Raw genomic sequence first — 18970 nt, forward strand, 5'->3', positions numbered from 1 at the left:
TTAGGGAACTTTATTTATACTTCATTTATGAAACTTAGTTTTGCGGGATGCAACATTCTTGGCTGACAGTTTTCTGTTTAAGAAAGCTAAAAACAGAATCTCAGTCCCATCTGGCTTGCAAGGTTTCTGCTGAGAAGTCTGCCATTAGTCTGATAGGATTTCCTTTGTAAGTTATTTGATACTTTTGTCTCACTGCTCTTAGAATTTTTTCCTTCACATTGACTTTAAATAATCTGATGACTTATGTGCCTTGGTGAAGCCCTTTTTGCAATAAATCTTCCATAAGTTCATTGAGCTTCTTGTATCTGGATGTCTAAATATCTAGGAAGTCCAGGGACATTTTCCTCAGTTATTCCCTCAAATAGATTTTCTTTTGCTTTTTCTTCTTCTCTGTCAGAGATTTTGTTCATTTCTTTTAATTTTTTTCTTTAGTCTTGTCTGCCTGGGTTTATTTGAAAGCCTTGTCTTCAAGCTCTGAAATTCTTCTTCTGGTTGGTCTAGTCTATTGTTAAAACTTTCCACCATATTTTCACTATATTTTTTAATTCCCTACATTAGTCTTTCATTTCCAGAAGTTCTGCTATGAATACCTATCTCTTTAGTGAATTTTAATTTATGTCCTGGTTATTATATTTTGTTTGTTTCTTTGTGTTAGTTTTTAACTTTCTTGGATGCCATTGAGCTTACCTACAATCCACGTTTTGAATTCTTTATCTGTCATTTCAAAAATTTTCCTTTTCATCTAAATCCATTGCTGAGAGCTAGTGTGATTCTCTGGGGGTGCTGAAACAGTCTGTTTTTTTCATGCTGCAGAGTTCTTATGCCAATAGTTCCTTCTCATCTGAAGATGGTCCTGCTTTTTATGTTTGAATTTACATTTGTTTGGTTGGGACTTTATTATTCTTTTGTTATTTTACTTTATTTTCCCCCTTTGAGGGTATGAGTGTATTGTATGTTGTGTTTGGTTGTTTGCATTTGATTTTGAAAGCTTTCAGGGGGCCAAGGTCTCTCTGTGAATTCCTTGGTTGCCTTTGCATGGTGGCTTTCTCAGAGGCTGATTGTGGTAGAGATGTACTGTTTACATAGGAGCCTCACTACCTTCTGGAGTATTGGAATTATGGAGGTCTCAGGAAGCTTATCTCATTCTCCAGCATTATGCCCTCCTGACGGCAGGTATTTAAGTTGGGTTGTGTTTTTCAACCCCCAGGGCCAGTAGGTGGCACTTTCGAGTAAGAGCCGGCTGTAGCAGAATCCAGCGGGTAGGTGTTTAAACTTTGATTACAGTGAGGGTTCTCTGTTGCCTCAGGTGATGGACTGGTCTGTGGCAGGAAAGCAGTCTACTTCCCTATTATGCCCCTGTCCTGAGGCCCATGACTCCCAGTTCAGTCAAACCCTTTCATCTATCTCTAGGCCACGGTGTCTCTGAGAGCTGCAGAAAATGCCTTTCCTGCAGCTCTCTGCCTACATAGTTTTGGAGTAGAACTTCTTTCCTCAACTCAAAACAGATAGCTTTGTAACTCACCTGTTCTCCTCTGTGGGGAACACTGCTTCTCTGTGTAGCGAGACAGAGGTGCACTTCCTTTTGGCAAGTGCAAGTGAGTACTCGCTGTGGTGTTGCTGACAATTTGGGTCTGCTGGACCTCAGATCTCTGGGAGAGTGTTCAGGTGCCAGAGATGGCAGACTAGGTAAGGTCATCCCTAGGCCCCAGGCCCTTGGACAGCACGCTTGAGTCCTAGGGGGACCAGACTAAGACTAGGCTGCTGAACTTGTCCTCAGGCCTCCTTGGGTTCAGGCACTGGCTGGATAGAGAGGGGTGAGTGATCTGGTCCAGAAGAATGCTCAGGTAGGGGAAGGACTGATGTATTGCCAACCTGCCACTGGGCAGGGTGAGACCCTCTCATGGGATTAGCAAATGCAGGCAGCTGTGGGGCCCACAGGCTGCTCACACCTCCCTCCCTCTGCAGTGCCAGAGGCCTCTGTCCTTCAGGGTCACAAAAGTGCCCGGATTCCCAGCTCCCTCCTTGGCCTTGCATCAGGGGTGGTGGTGGAGGCAGCTCAGACCACTGGGAACTGGACTCCCAGAATGGTTACGGGCTGCAACTCGAATGCTCAGGCAGGGAAGAGGAAGTTGTGCCACAGACTTGCCTCTAGGGAGGGCAGGTTCCTCTCAGTAGAGGCAGGCAGCTAGGGGTGCAGCTCTCCTTGCTTTCCCTCGGCAGTGGTGGCAGTGAAGGTGTGCAAAAAAACCTACAAAAGTGCCTGCCCCTCCCGCCCACTCCCTCATGGCAGCTGCATAGATGGTAACCCCAGAGCAGAACAGAGACCTCGGGGACTGGGCTCTCTGAATCCCTCAGGGCTCAAAAACCTGTGGAGCTCACTTTCGAGCAATGCTTCTGCATTCTCTCTAGGAAGCTCCTTGCTTTAGTCTGGAGGTTTGCAAGGGCCTAGGGGGTTTCCCTGTAGCTAGGATTTTAAAAGTCCCTGGCAGGAGTGCAGAAACCCAAGAATCTCTCACTCAGGCTTTCCTCACATCAGGGATCTTCTCTTGTCTTCCTACCAGTCCCAGCCAAGCAGGGTGTCTGGCTTTGCATGTCTCTGCTTTTCCAATCTGTGTCACTTCTCTGGTGGATTTCTCTATTCTCTCCTAGACTATCTATTCAAAGCACGAATATCTACTCACTAATTTTGATCCCTCTCTGTGGGAGAGGTACGCACTAGTTGCATCTTGAACCAAGTGTTCTAAATGTAAATTTAAATAGCCATATGTGACTGGTAGCTGTTGGACAGCACTTATTGGACAGCACAATTGCTTAAGAATTTATAGCATCAGAAAAGGTACCAAGTAAATGCACTAACCCATGGGATCCAACATTCTAAATACCTCCTTTCTATAATGGGCCAAATGGTACTTAGAAGTAATGCAGCATCATTTTTGATAAATGTTAAGATAGTCATCAAAAAAGATGAGAAAAAATCAACATCCACCTAAAACATTTATAATTAATAATAGGGTTTATTCTGTATTCTATGCTAGGTTATTTGTGTATCCGCTTTACAGATATATCATCTATTATTTTCACAAGCATTCCAAGTTAGATTTTTTTTCCATTTCACGTAAGACAAACCAATTTAACATAACAAACCCAAGGTCACACAGCCAGTAAGTAGTGGCGCTAGATTCTGAACCCAGGGAGAGTTCTTCACGGATGCATCTCTCAATGAACCTTTCCCACAGTCTTCCAGAGCACTGTGCATGTTTCCCTAGTTATCGCTGGGAGATAGGGCAAGACCGAGAACATGAACCCTGGCACCACACTGCCTGATTTGAATCCTGCCTGCCTCTACTACTTACCACCTGTACAAATTTAAGGAAGTTATTTAATATCTCTGGGCTTTGATTTCCTCATTTTAAGGTGAGAATTATAAACACACCGATTTCATCAGATTAGATTAAATAAGTTAAAGATGCCTGGCACACTGTTTGAACTATCTGTATTTGCCATCATCATTATTTCTAATTTGAAAGGCACTACCATTTATGTTAGGATGTTGATTTGATATGTTAATAAATGAAATAGGGATGTACTTTGGGTGTGCTTCCCTGGGATGTAAGAGAGACTCTAGTAACTCAGATAATTCAGGAAGAAACACCCTGCTGTTCGGCCACTTTGGTGTCTCCATCACTAGGATTACAAAGTTTCAGAGCCCAGGAGCCCTGGCCAATTCTTCCTATCTTTGCTTTTCATGTTACCCTTATAGACATCTCCTTTGGTGTCTTTGATTGGTTCTGAGTGCTGAGCAGTGACAAGCACCAACACAGCTGGAAAGGGCTGTAAGATTCGCTGTTCTGTCTTCCAGCAGGGAATTATTGCCATGGATACCAGTATCAGAGGAAGACTGGGAACACTCTTCACTTGCCTCCTGAGTGTCTGACAGCTGTTTCTGGCAAGGCCAATAATGAGTGTGCTACTGGCTTTATATGAGATGAGAGACTGATCTACACCTCTTTTGTTTTTTTGTTTTGTTTTGTTTTACTACAGATGGCCTCTGCCCAAGATGCCAGGTATGGCCAGAAAGACTCCTCTGATCAGAATTTCGACTACATGTTCAAATTGCTCATCATCGGCAATAGCAGTGTGGGGAAAACATCTTTTCTGTTCCGTTATGCAGATGACTCCTTTACATCTGCATTTGTCAGCACAGTTGGGATTGACTTCAAAGTAAAAACTGTATTCAAAAATGAAAAGAGAATCAAGCTTCAGATTTGGGTAAGTGGCTTTGAATTGGCAGTGTTCTTCAGTCCAGGGTAGTGAACATGTAAGTGTGTAAGGGAAAAACTTTCTGCCTTGCTCTGTCCCCTTGGGGTTCACGAGCCTCAGTTTCCAGCTGCTTTACTGCAGAACATTATGTTCCAAAGATTGTGGGAGTGATACCTCTTTAAGATGTGGAGATTGAATTACTATGTCTTGTTGTCAAGTTATGCTTTTTAAGAGTCTTCAGAAGAAAAAAAATCCAGCCTCTGTCTCTTTGGCAGTGGAAGAAACACTTCATGAGATGTCTGGCTCTGCCTTCTGTGATCTGTGACCTGGAGCAATTCTGTGAATCTTTCTATGCCACTTTTTTATAATCTATAAAATAGGCAAAGAAGATCTGGCCTTTCAGGTTACAGGAAGCAACCTGTCCTGGGCATTTTAAAAAAGAAGATGAACAACTAAATATAGGGAAAGCTTAGATTTAGACCCTTTATAGAGCTCCAGATATAACTTTGAACATATTCTATTTATACTTTGCAGATTTTGTGTTTTCAGCTCTAAGAGCTGTGTTTATCTATACACTCAAATAAAACAAAACAAATGATACAAGATATTTATTTGAAATAAGGTCTTCCCTTATAGAAGATTCCCCACAAGTTTTGAGACCATTTGGCTAGTTTTCTGCCTCTCCCTACTCCTAGAAGAAGATCAGAGGTTCCTTAACTAAATGGTTGGGGTAAATTTAAAAGACTAGTGAGCAAGAAACAGAAGAAAAATGTATGTGGGCAATAGATCCAAGGTAATATAAGAGATGAAGTGACCAAAAAGAATTGGTTACAAGAAGAGAGAGTTGGCCGGGCACAGTGGCTCACGCCTGTAATCCTAGCACTCTGGGAGGCCGAGGTTGGAAGATCACTCGAGGTCAGGAGTTCGAGACCAGCCTGAGCAAGAGCGAGACCCTGTCTCTACTAAAAATAGAAAGAAATTAGCTGGACAACTAAAAATATACATAGAAAAAATTAGCCAGGCATGGTGGCGCGTGCCTGTAGTCCCAGCTTCTTGGGAGGCTAAAGCAAGAGGATCGCTTGAGCCCAGGAGTTTGAGGTTGCTGTGAGTTAGGCTGACGCCATGGCATTCTAACCTGGGCAACAGAGCAAGACTCTGTCTCAAAAGAAAAAACAAACAAACAAACAAACAAGAAAACACAGGAAGAGTTATGTAGTCATTATTTTATGGATATTGTAATATGTACGTAGATAGAATGTTTCAACAGTCAGTTTTGACCCCTTTTTCTGTTCATTTGTATCTCTGCCACTTGGATTGATTTGACATGTATTTAGGCATTTCTCAAGAGGTATTTCTTACCTCCTTCTGAGACGTTTCCAACAGCTACTTCCATTTGGTGCTGGTGCCAGAACTAATTTCTAGGACTGATGGTAAACCTCCCTTCTTAGATATGGAATGTTGAAAGACAAATCCCAGCTACAGCATTTCAACTTATTTAAAAAATAAAGGAGCCCTTCACTAAAATATCTACATAAACTGAATGACCTTTAAACCTTTTACAGGTCTCATTAAAATAGATATTTAAAGTAAAATTTAAAGATGCAGACAAATACATAGACAGGTGACCTCTTATGTAGTTTACAATAGATTGTTATTATTTTACTTTTTCTAGCTCTGGAGTCTTCCAAGTCTAATTAGAACTCACATAAAACTTTGGACAAGTAGGCCCCAGGCAAGGCATCTCTACTGCTCCACTATTCCCCAAAGCCATTTTTGCTGGCAGGGTCCCTCTTTAGGAACTTGACCTCAATCAGTGAGGATGCCAGTCACACAATCCTGTGTATGGAGACAGAAGGAGTCTTGTCCATTGCTTCACTCTGGGTCCTGGTTCCCTCTCTTTCTTTTGAGCTTCAGGCAACCAATTGTCTTATGATAAATTTCATATTAAAGTTTAAGAAAGGGCCCTTAAATCTCAGGGGCTTCAGTGAATTGAAAATTAAATTAATTTGGTAACTACACATCTCTTAACTCTATGACAATGTTCTTTCTGCTAATATGAAAGAACAATCACTCTCGTAGCTGACAGCTCATAGTTTCACCTCTCTTCTTTGTGTCTTAGAGATATTTAAAAATGGTTGTTGTAGTCATTTAGATAAAATGTCAACATGATGTGATGATGTGTTAAGCCAATCTTCTAATTTCTAGCAATTTTTCAATTTAGGTTTTTGACAGTCGTTGGAATATAAAATCATCTGTCCTTAATGTAAACCAGATATATTTCAAATAACATAAATTATTTCTCATACTTAGAAAATATTTATCTTAAAACACTCAATGCTGATACTAGGCCAGAGCTAATTCATTCATGTTTTTTGGGCACCGAAATAAGTTATTTTTGTCCATGTCTTACTTCCGGGTGAATGTGGCTCTTCTCTCAGCCAACCAAACCCTCTGGCATACCGTTCTTTTCAGGTTTGCCTCTAATCTCCCATAATCCACCATTTTTCTAAAACCTTCAAGGCTCTTCACAGCCAGCTCAGCCTGGGGCCTCATTGCAGGGCCTCCATTCTTCTGCTCTGTGGATACCCCACTGCCATCAGGGGTCAGACCTTGGGAATCCATAACTTTCCCTCTCCTTAGTCACAGCAGTAGTTTAATGGCCATTAATATCTTCACAGTTAAAACATAATCTCATTTCTTTCTCTTCAGGTACATTAGGAGCTCCTAAGGCACATATGATTCTGGGGGTGTGAAAATTAGTTTTACACAACTATATAACACCTGGCCTAGAAGATTGTGAAATATTCAAAAGAAGTACTATACAAAGACTTTGTGCCTGTTGAACTTGTAGTATAGTTGGAGAAAGAAATTAACACTCATGATTAAGTACTTCTGCAAGAAAATACCAAATTATAAAAATATCATACATAGATAGCATTTGTTAAATAGATATTAAAATACCATATGCTAGGCCTTATCTGTACCTTATCTCTAATTCTCACAGCCACCCAACTTTGTATTTTTATTATTTCTATTTTACCTGAGAAATCTGAAGATGGGACAAGTTAAATAACTCGTTCAGGGTCACACATGGGAAGTGGCTAAGAGGCCATTTCTAGGCTAGGTCTAATGATTCTAATGCTGAGCTTGTACCCCTTCACCATGGTGCTATAATTAAGAAGAAGTCTTAATATGGTAGTGGTTTTATGAAGATGGCAATCTTGGGTGATGCTTTTGGGATGTTGAAAATGTTTCTGAAAGAGGCAATCATCACAGTGTATTCAGTCATGTGAGGGGTATAATAAAGAGTGGTATGCTTAAGTGTAGGCATTTTTATAATAATTCTAGGATCCTCGCTTTATGCTATAATATAAATGTGCTGGAAAATATTTAGTTGTATATAGTTATGATTGTTTAACAACTTTGACAAGCATTTTATTTGGGAACATATTTAACACTGATGGTTGGTCATCTCATTGTGTTTTAATAACCAATTAACTGTTCTTCCCAACTTGTAGTATTCTTATGTACTTCTATTAATGTGTAATTAATTAATTAAGGTGTCCACATCATCTTGGGCTATTATATATTTCAAAACAAAAGATCAAAATGGTTTCATGGTATGAAAACCATCAAGAAGTAGTACACTGCACTATTACCTTTACCAAGACAGGTTTCAGATAATGATGTGATTTGGATCACTCTATTAATTTTAAGCTGCCCATACATAGAACTATTTTCAAGTTAGGAAATCAAGACCTAGAGAGGTTAAGTGATTTGACCTTACCTTACAGTTAGAAACGGGAGCAGAGCCTAAAATACAGTTCTGCTGCTAGCTGGCCAGTATGATTTCTACTATACAGTTCGCTCTCCAGGTAAGTATTGTGCTGCGTTACAAAAATTGTGATAAATCTCACATCTGTGTTGCCAGTGGAATCCACAAGGCATAGAAAGATCAAACTTGAGGCCAGATTTCAAGTAGTATTTCTGATATCAGGAGGGAAGAGCTTGGGTGGGAAGGCTCTCCTGTTTTTCATTTATGGTTTCCTTTTTTTCCATGTGCTGCATAGGGATTTTCTAATTCCACAAACTGAATTACTGAATTTGCGACATTTCACATTCAAATAAAGCATTTTAACAGCTACTAGACACATTGACATCTCTTTCTGGACATGTTATACCTCCTCTTTGTAGAAGTTCATTACTGCCTTGGAATGAACTTGTTTAGAGAAATATCATCATTCATTTATACTCAGTTATAAATTTTGTATTCCATTGGTATATATTTATAAATCCCTCTGTCCTTTATTATATCATTATTTCTTATTGCATTTTTATTTTATTATCATTTTTATGATTCTCAAATCAAAAATTTTCAGAACTTTAGCTATTCTAAACATGTGGGCTGGTTCTCTTATTTTTTGCTATTAATGCTATTATGAATATATTGGAGAGAAATTTGGAGTGGTTTTTCACTTCAATTAGAGAAAAATATTTCAAAGATGGGATCTACAATATTTTGCTTCTAATTTAAAAAACAGTTTAGTCTTGAGAAAGGCTATGTTAAATGGATTTTGTTTTCCCAAGGAGAAGATTGAAAAATAGTATAGCATCCATTACTGAGAAGGATACCACCAGTATTTATTTTCAGTGTCTAGATCACTAGTATTAAGAACTTTGAGGCTTAGAGAAATATTTGCAAACTAAAGAATCCTAGCAGTTGTTGAAATTAGACTGTCAAGATGGCCAGATTTAACAGTGTGGTTCCTCTAAATAAATGACAATTTTCTTTGCTTCAAGAAAGGACAGGATTTGGCCGGGCGCAGTGGCTCACGCCTGTAATCCTAGCACTCTGGGAGGCCGAGGTGGGCGGATCGTTTGAGCTCAGGAGTTCGAGACCAGCCTGAGCAAGAGCGAGACCCCATCTCTACTAAAAATAGAAAGAAATTATATGGACAGCTAAAAATATATATAGAAAAAATTAGCTGGGCATGGTGGCACATGCCTGTAGTCCCAGCTACTCGGGAGGCTGAGACAGGAGGATCGCTTGAGCTCAGGAGTTTGAGGTTGCTGTGAGCTAGGCTGACGCCACGGCGCTCACTCTAGCCTGGGCAACAGAGTGAGACTCTGTCTCAAAAAAAAAAAAAAAAAAGAAAGGACAGGATTTTTCTTGTTCAGTTGGGTTTACATTATTCAAACCCAGAACTTAGGATTGATTCTAACTAATGTAAGCCTCTCCCAGAAAACCCACAGCTCAATTAAAGAATATAGGTTTAAAATGGTCAGGGGTAAGCCAGGTGTGATGGCACCTGTAACCCCAGCACTTTGGGAGACTAAGGCAGAAGGATTGCTTGAGGCCAGAAGTTTGAGACCAACCCTGGGCAACATAGTAAGACCCATTCTCTACAAAAAATAAAAGAAATTAGGTGGGCATGGTGGTACATTCCTGTAGTTCCAGCTACTTGGGAAGCTGAGGCAGGAGGATCACCGGAGGACAGGAGTTTCAGGCTACAGTAAGCTACTGCTTTCTAGCTCGGGTGACGGAGTAAGACCCTGTCTCTGAAATAAAAATAATAATGAAAAGGGCAGGAGCAAGGCAGAGGGGATTACTGTTTCCTTAAGAATTAGAACAAGCTTTGTTATTTTTACTTTCTCTTTTTCCTTATTGTTCCTCTCCCTCCATCCCTCTTTGCCCCCGTTTCTTCCATTTATGAGCTCTGGCCTGGCTGAGTTGATGTTCAGAGGCCAGGGCTGCCACGTAGAGAGGTACACGATGTGCACTGGACAAGGAGCCAGCCAATGGGTCAAGATGGGCGACTGTCAGCTGGGGCGCCACTTGCCTAGCCTTGTGCACTCAGTCAGGGCTGTGCGTAGCTGCAGGAAAGGAGAACTTTTCCTTTCCATAAAGGTGCCATCTGCTCCCCAAATGTGTACCTACTGTTCTGCCTGCAGCCAAAGGGGATTCTGATTCCCATATGGCAACCCTATATGCAGGCAGTAGGCATGTCGCGATCTAATGAAGGAGATGGGGTAAAGGATGCAGTGAAGGATGGAAGCCCTTCCTCCCTAATGGGGGCCTAGAGGAAGAGGGCATTTTAAAATAGAAGTTATTATTATTTAGATATGGCAAGGCCAACAGATAGGGAGACGAATGTCATTGAAAAGAGAGTTATACTTGCAGATCCCATGAGAAGGGCACATAGTTGAGGGTAAGTGAGGCACGTGGGGACCAGGGGAATTCCCACCAGATTCCATCAGGAGGCAGAGGGAGGGGAGGAGCAGTGGGCAAGAGCCTCTAGTGTGATTTTTGCAGGAAAGAAGGGGAGAGGCAGGGTAGCAGGTCTAGGATTGTCTACTGTGAATAATTTCAGCAGGCTCTGGGGCACGGGCGCTACCCCTAGTTGTCTGGTACATGGCTGTGGTGTGGTCGGGGCAGGTAGACAGTAGCCCAGAGTGTGAGAGCCCAATAAGGGAGGTGGCTGGGGGTGTGGGCTCTGGATTGGTTGGTGTGCTTTTGAAAAGAGCACTCCTGTAAGTTGTTTACTGTCTCTAGGAATTGGCTAACCCTGGGAGGAGCAGTCCCTCCAGAATCAGTGAGTCCTCAGATATCAAAGCATCAAAATACAAAAAAAAAAAAAAAAAAAAAAAACCCACCACAAACCCAAAACAAACCATAATTAGTATGGAGGGCAGGATCTTGAAGTCCTAGGAGTGGCCTCTGTCACTAATCCCATGCTGACAAATGCTATGATTCCAACACTGTCGCCATAGGCTCAGCGCATTTTTGAGTCTCAATATTTAGAGACCTAGAACATTGGGTAAGGAAAAGATTATGGATTTTTCTGGCCCAACCTCCTCATTTGGGAATGCTACTAGTAATAGCAACATTTCATCAAGCCCAGTGCTAACCTATAAAGTAAGCACTTTGTGTTTATATGCATTTAAGAATTTCTTTTTTGCAACAACCCATTGAGGGAAGGTGGTATTATTAGTCCTATTTTATAAATGAGGAAACAGAGAATCAGAAAGACAAAGTGATTTGCCCAAGGTCACATCTAGGGTATGCAACTAGTGGGATTCCCACACAGACATGGAGTCCAAATCCCATGTGCCTGGTATAAGAGGTCTGGGGTGGCCAAGTGATTTGTGTGAATCTTCAGGGATCCAATATTAAATCCCACATATCTTAATTCCTACCACATACTTTTTCCAAACTATGTCATTGTTCAATATCTCTAGTATTCCCTTATTACCTGCTGAAGACATTATTTCTAGTTACAGAAAAGAATCAGTTGTTTTGCTTGGAACTTACTGTGTACCAGCATTAGTGCTTCGTGCATTATCTGCCTTGTGTTTAAAACACATAGATATGCACAGAAGGAGGGACTGAAACACATTCAACTAACTTCTTCCTGCACATTTCTGGAACGCCGGTCTTCACTGTTGGGGAACATGCGTGCAAAGAAGTGTGTGTGGAAGAAGAAGTCTGAGTAAAATGGAATGAGTCCCTGTGGGAAAATATTTCTGCGTGTGGTGCTCATGTGGTCTAGCTGCCCTTCAGGATGGTGTTCAAACCCTCTGGTCTATTTATAAGGAACCAACATTCTCTGCCCAGGCGAGCGCCTCAAGAAAACCAGCGAAGCCAGTGACAGCTGCCAAGACCATTCTTGGTGCTGTCATTTGTATGCTCTTTTCCCCTATCACATTTCTTTTAACTTAGCATCTGCTTTTCCTGAGAGATTGAGAAAGGCAAGATTTAGTTTCACTCCTGAGAGGAAGCTGATGCTGTGTGTGAAATGTCAAGATGCATGAAAACATTCACTCTGTCAGGCAGCCGAAAGCAGCAGCTCCCGCATCCCACTGTGTTTAAACCCCTCTTCACAGCACTGACGAAATACAAAGGATGGCAACGACTTTGTTCCTGGCCTGGTAGAGCTTACCAGCTACGCAGGAAGACAGGGAAACAAACACGGAAGACAGGATCACCCTGTGGATCCGTAACTATATTCTGCTGAGAGGCAGAGTGGCCCTGTGGCTCGAGCAGGGACTCGGAGTCTGGTGATCCAGGTCCAGATGCTGCTTCTGATTCTCAATAGTGGGGTGACCTCAAGCCCAAACTTCTCTGTGCTTCCACTCACTCATTTGTGAAATGAGGGGATACAACATCTACCCCTTAGCCGTTAAGTATTTGCTGTTATAAATACTTATACATAGTTCAATACTGGGCACAAAACGGGCACTCAATAAATGTCAGTTTTCTTCTTTTCTAAAAATAGTGTACTGACATTTAGATTTTTGTACTCAAGTAATTTAATTGAATCAAATATTTGTTGGGTGCCTACCGTGTGCCAGGCACTGTGCTAGGTGTTGGGGACAGAATGGTGAAGGATGCACAAGGTCTGCCATAGGAAGCCAAGCATCTGATGGCAGATAGAACCCCGTTGCTGTTAGAAATGGTCCCAAAGGCCTGAGCACAGGATACCCAGCAAAGATGCCTAACCCAGTCTTGGGGACTCTGGAAAAGTTTCCTGGGAGCACCTATATCTGAGCTGAGAACTGACAAATGAAAAAGCTATTTGTTCATTTAGTCAGTCAGTCAGTCACTCACTCACTCAGCATTTATTGAGCTTTACTATGTGCCAGACACTGTGAAGGAATCTGAGATTGAAAGTAAATGCATACAAAAAATACATAGATTATGTTAAGCGCCATGGAGAAATAATCAGCACACTCTGATAAATGAAACACAAGAACAGAGAAGGGGAAACCAATTTTAGTTAGGTGATCAAGGAGGGTTTACGCAAGATGATAGCTAAGCTGAGCCCTGGGGGAGAAGAGGGCGCCAGCCATTTGAAGGATAAGGGTGAGCTTTTACTTCTGAAAGGGGAGAGAGAGAGGTATGTATGTGTTTTTGCTTGTTTGCTTGCTTTTTCCACCACAGCATTTATTGCCTACTGCTTCTTTCTCAGATCCAGACTTTCCTCCCATTTTGCCCTCCATTTGAGCAGGGATGGATTTAGACTATCAGAGCCTGAAGCTTTTACTGTTTGCTGATCCTTTCTAAGGAAAAATATTTTTAGTACAAAAATATCTTACTTATGCAACAGTGACAGAAAGCAGATGGCTATGTGAACACATGGCTGGGGTCACTTGGAAGGAACCTAAAGCCTAATCTTCAATCAGCTTCATGGTAATTCACCTCTACTTTTGTGGAAAATTTACCTGTATGACTATAAGGACTGAAGGTCATATGTGGAGGAGGAGAAGCAGCTATACAGTGCAAAAGGGCAATGCACAGTGGGAACTTGTGGGCAAGGTGCGTCAAGACACTGGGATATAGAAGGGGCATCAGGGCAAGAGACTGGATTTGAGGCCTCTCCGTGTAATCTTGGGGCAAATAACTTAATCTCTCTAGGCATCAGTTATCTGATCTGTAAAATGAAGGGGATAGGTTCAACTAAAAAAAAAAAAAAACTGCATTCAATGATCTCTAATGTGTAATGTGCCAGGTATAGCTGTGCATGCTCTACAGGTAGTAAGTCCTCTAATCCTCACAAAACCCCCATGAGATAGATGCTGTTCTTTTCTTCAGTTTACAGATGAGGAAAGTGAGGCACAGAGTGTGAATACCTTGCCCAAGGTCATGTAGCTAACAAGTGGTTAACAGGTCTGAGCATGGAGCTTTATCTCTTAACCCATTCTGCTACACCCTTTCTCTAGAACTGCTATGTTTGAGCAATTGCTCTGGACCAGCATATTTTATTTGTGACATATTTTATTTGGACTGTGCATATTTTATTTGTGATTCTTACACCCTTGGAATGGCAGTATTAATATCAATCTTTTTAAAGATATGAGGAAACCAAGTCTCAGAGAGGTTAGATAATTTCCCCTGGTCACATGGCTCTCTCCACTGCTTTAAACTTTATAACTCTGATGAAAATAAAAAATCAGAATGTAGCCAACAATTCATGGAGAAAAAAGTTTTTCCAGAAATATGTAAAGTAAAAATGGACAAATCATGACATTATATTCCATCCAGATTGATATCTTTGATGATGCTCCAGTCAGCCTACTGCCTACAAGACTTTGATCCCAAGACTGCTAAGCAGCTCTCAAACCTTCTAAAAATTGAAATGCTACCAGAAAGAATGGCCTAACTGAAGTTTTGGAAGCTTCAAACTGCCAAAACTTTAAACAAATTAAATTTTGTAATGAAAATCCTTCTAACAAGTGTTGCACATTTGTTTACCGTAGGAGGACAAAAAGAAAATAAGACCATGAAAGATAAGCCAGCCTGACTCTTAGCATTATCAGTATGAATCCCTTGAGGAGGACCACTTCACTTTGTGGTCATCCAGTGATGTTTTCTATATTCTTAGGTTTATTTGTATTTTTTTCTTTTCTTTCTTCAGTGTCTGTCGCCCTTCATGTATCTAGCTGCTTTCCTCTCCTGTTCTAATTTTTCACTTTTATTGTATTGTTTTCTTATAAGCCATATTCATTGTTATTGTTAACCAAATTGGAAAAAAAGCGGCTCAGAATGTGAGTATGAAAATCGTTTTTATTAATATTCATGAGCTTTGGTGTATGGGTCCTGGGAAGTCCAATCGGATCTCACAGACGCCTCCCTTTGCTACTGTATTATAATCTGCATGTATTACCGTCCAACTTGTTTAACCTGCCTGAACACATTAGTGTTAGTTTAACATTGTACCTATTCCAGACTTACTTGGCTTTAAATTCTTCTAAGACAACAATATCACATAGTGGTTTAGTGATTAAGAATGGGCTTCAAGGCCAGGCTGTCTGAGTTCAAATCTTTGTACTAAGACTTACGGATGTTATGACCTCAGGCAAGTTGATTAACTTCTCTAGGCCTCAGTTTTTTCACCTGTAAATTGGGAGTAATAATATCATCTTATCATCTTATTGCAAAGAGTACACAAAATGATAAGGTTATTAGCACAGTACCTAACACATAGTAAGTTCTTAATAAATCAGTCATTATTATTTCTCTCAACATCCTTTATTTTACCAATATGGACTTCACCTACCTAATACCATACTTTCTGGAACTGCAAATAGACTTTTTGGACCATAAATTGTAGTTCTAATACACACAAACATCTATACAAAGAACTGGTTTCGTGGCATAATGATATGTACAAGCCTACTGACAAGGGGAAGTGTCTTCTGGATGCCTGAGTTCCCCTCATAAACCACTGGTAAATTTTAGTATGCCTAAGTGCAGTCAGCTGGGTTGTTGAGGTGTTTCCTGGTGTTTTGGAGCCATCTGTGCATTTAAATGGAGCCATCAACTGCACAGGGAAGGCAAGCCCATACAGCATGTTTATTAAATGCTCATAAAATTGATGTCCTGCCCTAGAACAAAATAATTATAAATCACTGGATTCATAGAGAGATGTTATTCCAATCCTGGAATATAATTTCCTCAGGATACTGCTCAGTGATGCCAGCAGCTGCGGGCCTACAATGGGAGCTGTGTCTGTGCCCCCAGGTCACCTGTTGTTATTTTTCTACTGATTCATTGAAAGTTACACTGAACTGACTAGTTAGTCTGGCATTATATAAATGCAGCTGAAATTAGGTACAAATTAAGCATTTAATTACTACATATTTATTTCTCAAGTCAGATTTAAGGAAAAAGCACAGCATTTTCCTAGCTTATTTTCAGTACTTGTTTTCAGTAGTAGGAATGTTCTTCTTTTCCTTCTTCCTTTGCACCCATGATACTAACTTTGCCAGTCCTGGACATTGTCATCGTAGTAGCTCAATCAGCAAGATAAAAGTGATAGCAAATGTGAGCATCAATTGATACAAATCACTTTGCTCAGGCTGCTGATGGATATGAAGAAATGAAAAGCAAGGTCTCCACCTTCAAGGGGTTTACAATCTTTGCAAACCACTAAATCAGTTTTAGAATCTTTGTAAAGCATCATGTGCAAAATAATGGCAAATAAACTAAATATAAAAGTATAAAGGAGATGTAAAATTGGAAAGAATTGAAGTATGTAAAGTATCAGGGTTTCGGGAAGAAACAAAAGGGGTAATTTAGAAGAATTTAATGATTTGCAAAGGTCTGTGCAGGGTTTAGGGAGGTAACAAGGGATGGTGCAGGCCTGAGCTAGCATCATGGAGTCGTTACCAACCCCTCTCCCCTAAATGAAGGGAACAGGCAGGAAGTTGTAACTAGGCCCAGTAGACAACTGTAGCTGTAGCAGTAGGAGAGGGATATTAGATTGGAGCCTTGGCCTTTTAGAACACAGCCACTACCAATCAATGGTTCATCCGGGAAGTACAAGGGCATGCACCTGACCTCTCATACAGCCTGTCCTCTGATCTCTTACCTGTGCCTCTCATTGGCTGAGCCCACCTGGAGGTTAGCCAACAAGGGTGGGAACTTCTCCATTTTAGCAGTTCACAAAAGTTAGCTTCCTGGAGCACAGAGCCGGGTGCGATTGGGTTAAGAGTGGATCTGGAAGGCAAAGAAACACATCCAGCACAGTGAGAAAGGTAATTTTTGATGAATATTTCATATATAAAAGAATTTGATTATCAAATGAGAGGGCATAGAGCCCAAATACACATTTTAGGGAAATTTAATTAGATATCATATGGCATTGTCTTCTGATGTTCATACCCCTGATAATTTGAATAATATGGTAAGTTTTACAATTTCTATTTTGTTTTGCTTGGGCTATCCACATGGTCCCCGTTAATTATTATAGTGAGTATTTACTGGATAATTCTATTGAAGGCTCAAGCAATTGCTAATGAGTTGGCACTTTGAACACATATATGGCTATTAATGTCTGCTTTGTAAAGAAATAAATTAATTTTCAGTTAAAACTGGGTGAATGTCTGCATGGAGAAAAATGCCAGGGAACCTGGGTCCTTTAACCCTCCCTGAGATGTTCCAATATCCTTTGAAAAGGGAAAAAAAAATTGGGCTGAGAACTTCAGTAACAAAAGCCAGTGAGACTTCTGGCTCAGTCCCAGAGAGCCCAGGAGAGCCTGTGTGCCAGGCAGGGGAGGGGATTCAGTGCCGGCCTTCTGCTCTGCAAGGCTGAGCACACTCCCCGCTGCACGAGCAATGTTCCCAAGCGCCGACCGCTGACTTTCTGCCTCTGACAAATATGCCACCAAAGGAAGATCAAGGCAATGTGCTTTTTAATAAAATTAAATTTATTCAATTTCAAGAAACACTTTAAATTAAAATAATATTATTTATTATAGTTAATTCCTTTCATTCTTTTGGTAATCTGGTGGATGGTAGATTTTTTAAAAACCTTTCTTGGGAAGAAAATGGCAATCCTCTCTCAATTACCCATTTGTATTTATTTGTTATTAACATTATTTTGGTCTTAGAAGCCCAAAATATCTGGGAACCAGTGATGTGGAAGGTAGAGTGGTATAGACCCCCCCCTGGGTCTGAACAGAAAATAGCTGGAGAGCCAGGCAGTGGCAGTGTTTTAGTCTAACAACCCCTGGTACAGCTTTGTCTGAAAGCATCAGACATTTATGAGCGATTTCTATGTGCTATGCAAAGTGCTCAGCTCTGAAGACAAGGGAGTCGAGGGTTTTTAAGCTTTCTATCTTCCAGTGACTTATGGGATAATAAAAAGAAACAAGTGTGGAAATAAACGAAGACCAACTAGATGAGAACAAGTGTAGCTATAGCAAGGGAGTCAGCCCCTGTTACTTGCAATTTGGCAGAGACTCAAAGGCAAGCAGAGGAGTGGGAAAGATTTAAACTGGAAAAAAGGAGAGGCTTCAGGTATGCCCTAGTGGGAGGCTGTTGGCATGGAAAAGCTGTAGGCACGCTAACTAGATGCAGGCCATCCTATGTGATTGGCTAAGGGTGCGCATTTGGCATGTATTGATTGGTCCTAAATTGGAAGCAAAGTTGAAAATTAGGGAAGCTGTTAGTTATTAATCAAGTCCTGGCCCTTTTGGGCTGATTGTCACAGAAGTTTTTCTATAGCTTCCAGGATTGTCACTAGTTAGAGCAGTCTGACTTCCTGCAAGTCTCACTTCTGGCAGGCTGGCTTTCTGTTTTTTATTATAGATAAGGAGGTTGGTTTCCTAGGCAGGTTGCTGCAGGTTGTGTATCAAAGGTCTATTTTTATATATGATCCGGCTGTTGACCATTTGTGTATTTAGTCTCTTACAAGTAAGCCTAACACAGGGCCAACTTGAATAAGAGAAATGAGAGAGACAGTACAAGAGAAAATAAGGGACTTGGGGTGTCTGATAGTTCAACTCTGGCAAATTATTTAACTCTGCAATGTACTGATTTTCATTTTCTGTGAAATAAGGATAATAGTATTTGCCTTGTAGGGTTGTTTTAAGAAATACTATAATATATGTAATATGCCTCTTATAGTGTTCTCATATTTTTTGGACCCATTTACACCCTTAGAACTGGTTGAGGACACCAAAGACCATGTGTTGTGGGGGTTATACCTATTGATGTTTACTGTATTGTAAATTAAAACTGAAAAAATGTAAAATATTAATTTAAAATAATAAACCCATTGCATGTACTAGATATATTTTTAATGAAAAATAACTACATTTTGAAAAACAATACAATTAGTGAGAAGAATGGCATTATTTTACATTTTTGCAAATCTCATTAATATCTGGCTTAATAGAGGACAGCTAGGTTTTCAAATCTGCTTTC

At 40.6% G+C, this 18970-nt stretch overlaps 1 protein-coding gene across 1 annotated transcript in view; it reads left to right on the forward strand.

Moving 5' to 3' along the window:
- Positions 1–4041: 4041 nt before the first annotated feature.
- Positions 4042–18970, forward strand: part of RAB3C (RAB3C, member RAS oncogene family) — a 208733-nt gene continuing 193804 nt past the window's right edge. Inside the window, exon 1 of the mRNA XM_069492485.1 lies at positions 4042–4269. Coding sequence (XP_069348586.1) covers positions 4042–4269 — 228 coding nt within the window. The remainder of the gene's footprint in view (positions 4270–18970) is intronic.

Source organism: Eulemur rufifrons, chromosome 17 (assembly GCF_041146395.1).
Source record: "Eulemur rufifrons isolate Redbay chromosome 17, OSU_ERuf_1, whole genome shotgun sequence".
Lineage (NCBI taxonomy): Eukaryota > Metazoa > Chordata > Mammalia > Primates > Lemuridae > Eulemur > Eulemur rufifrons.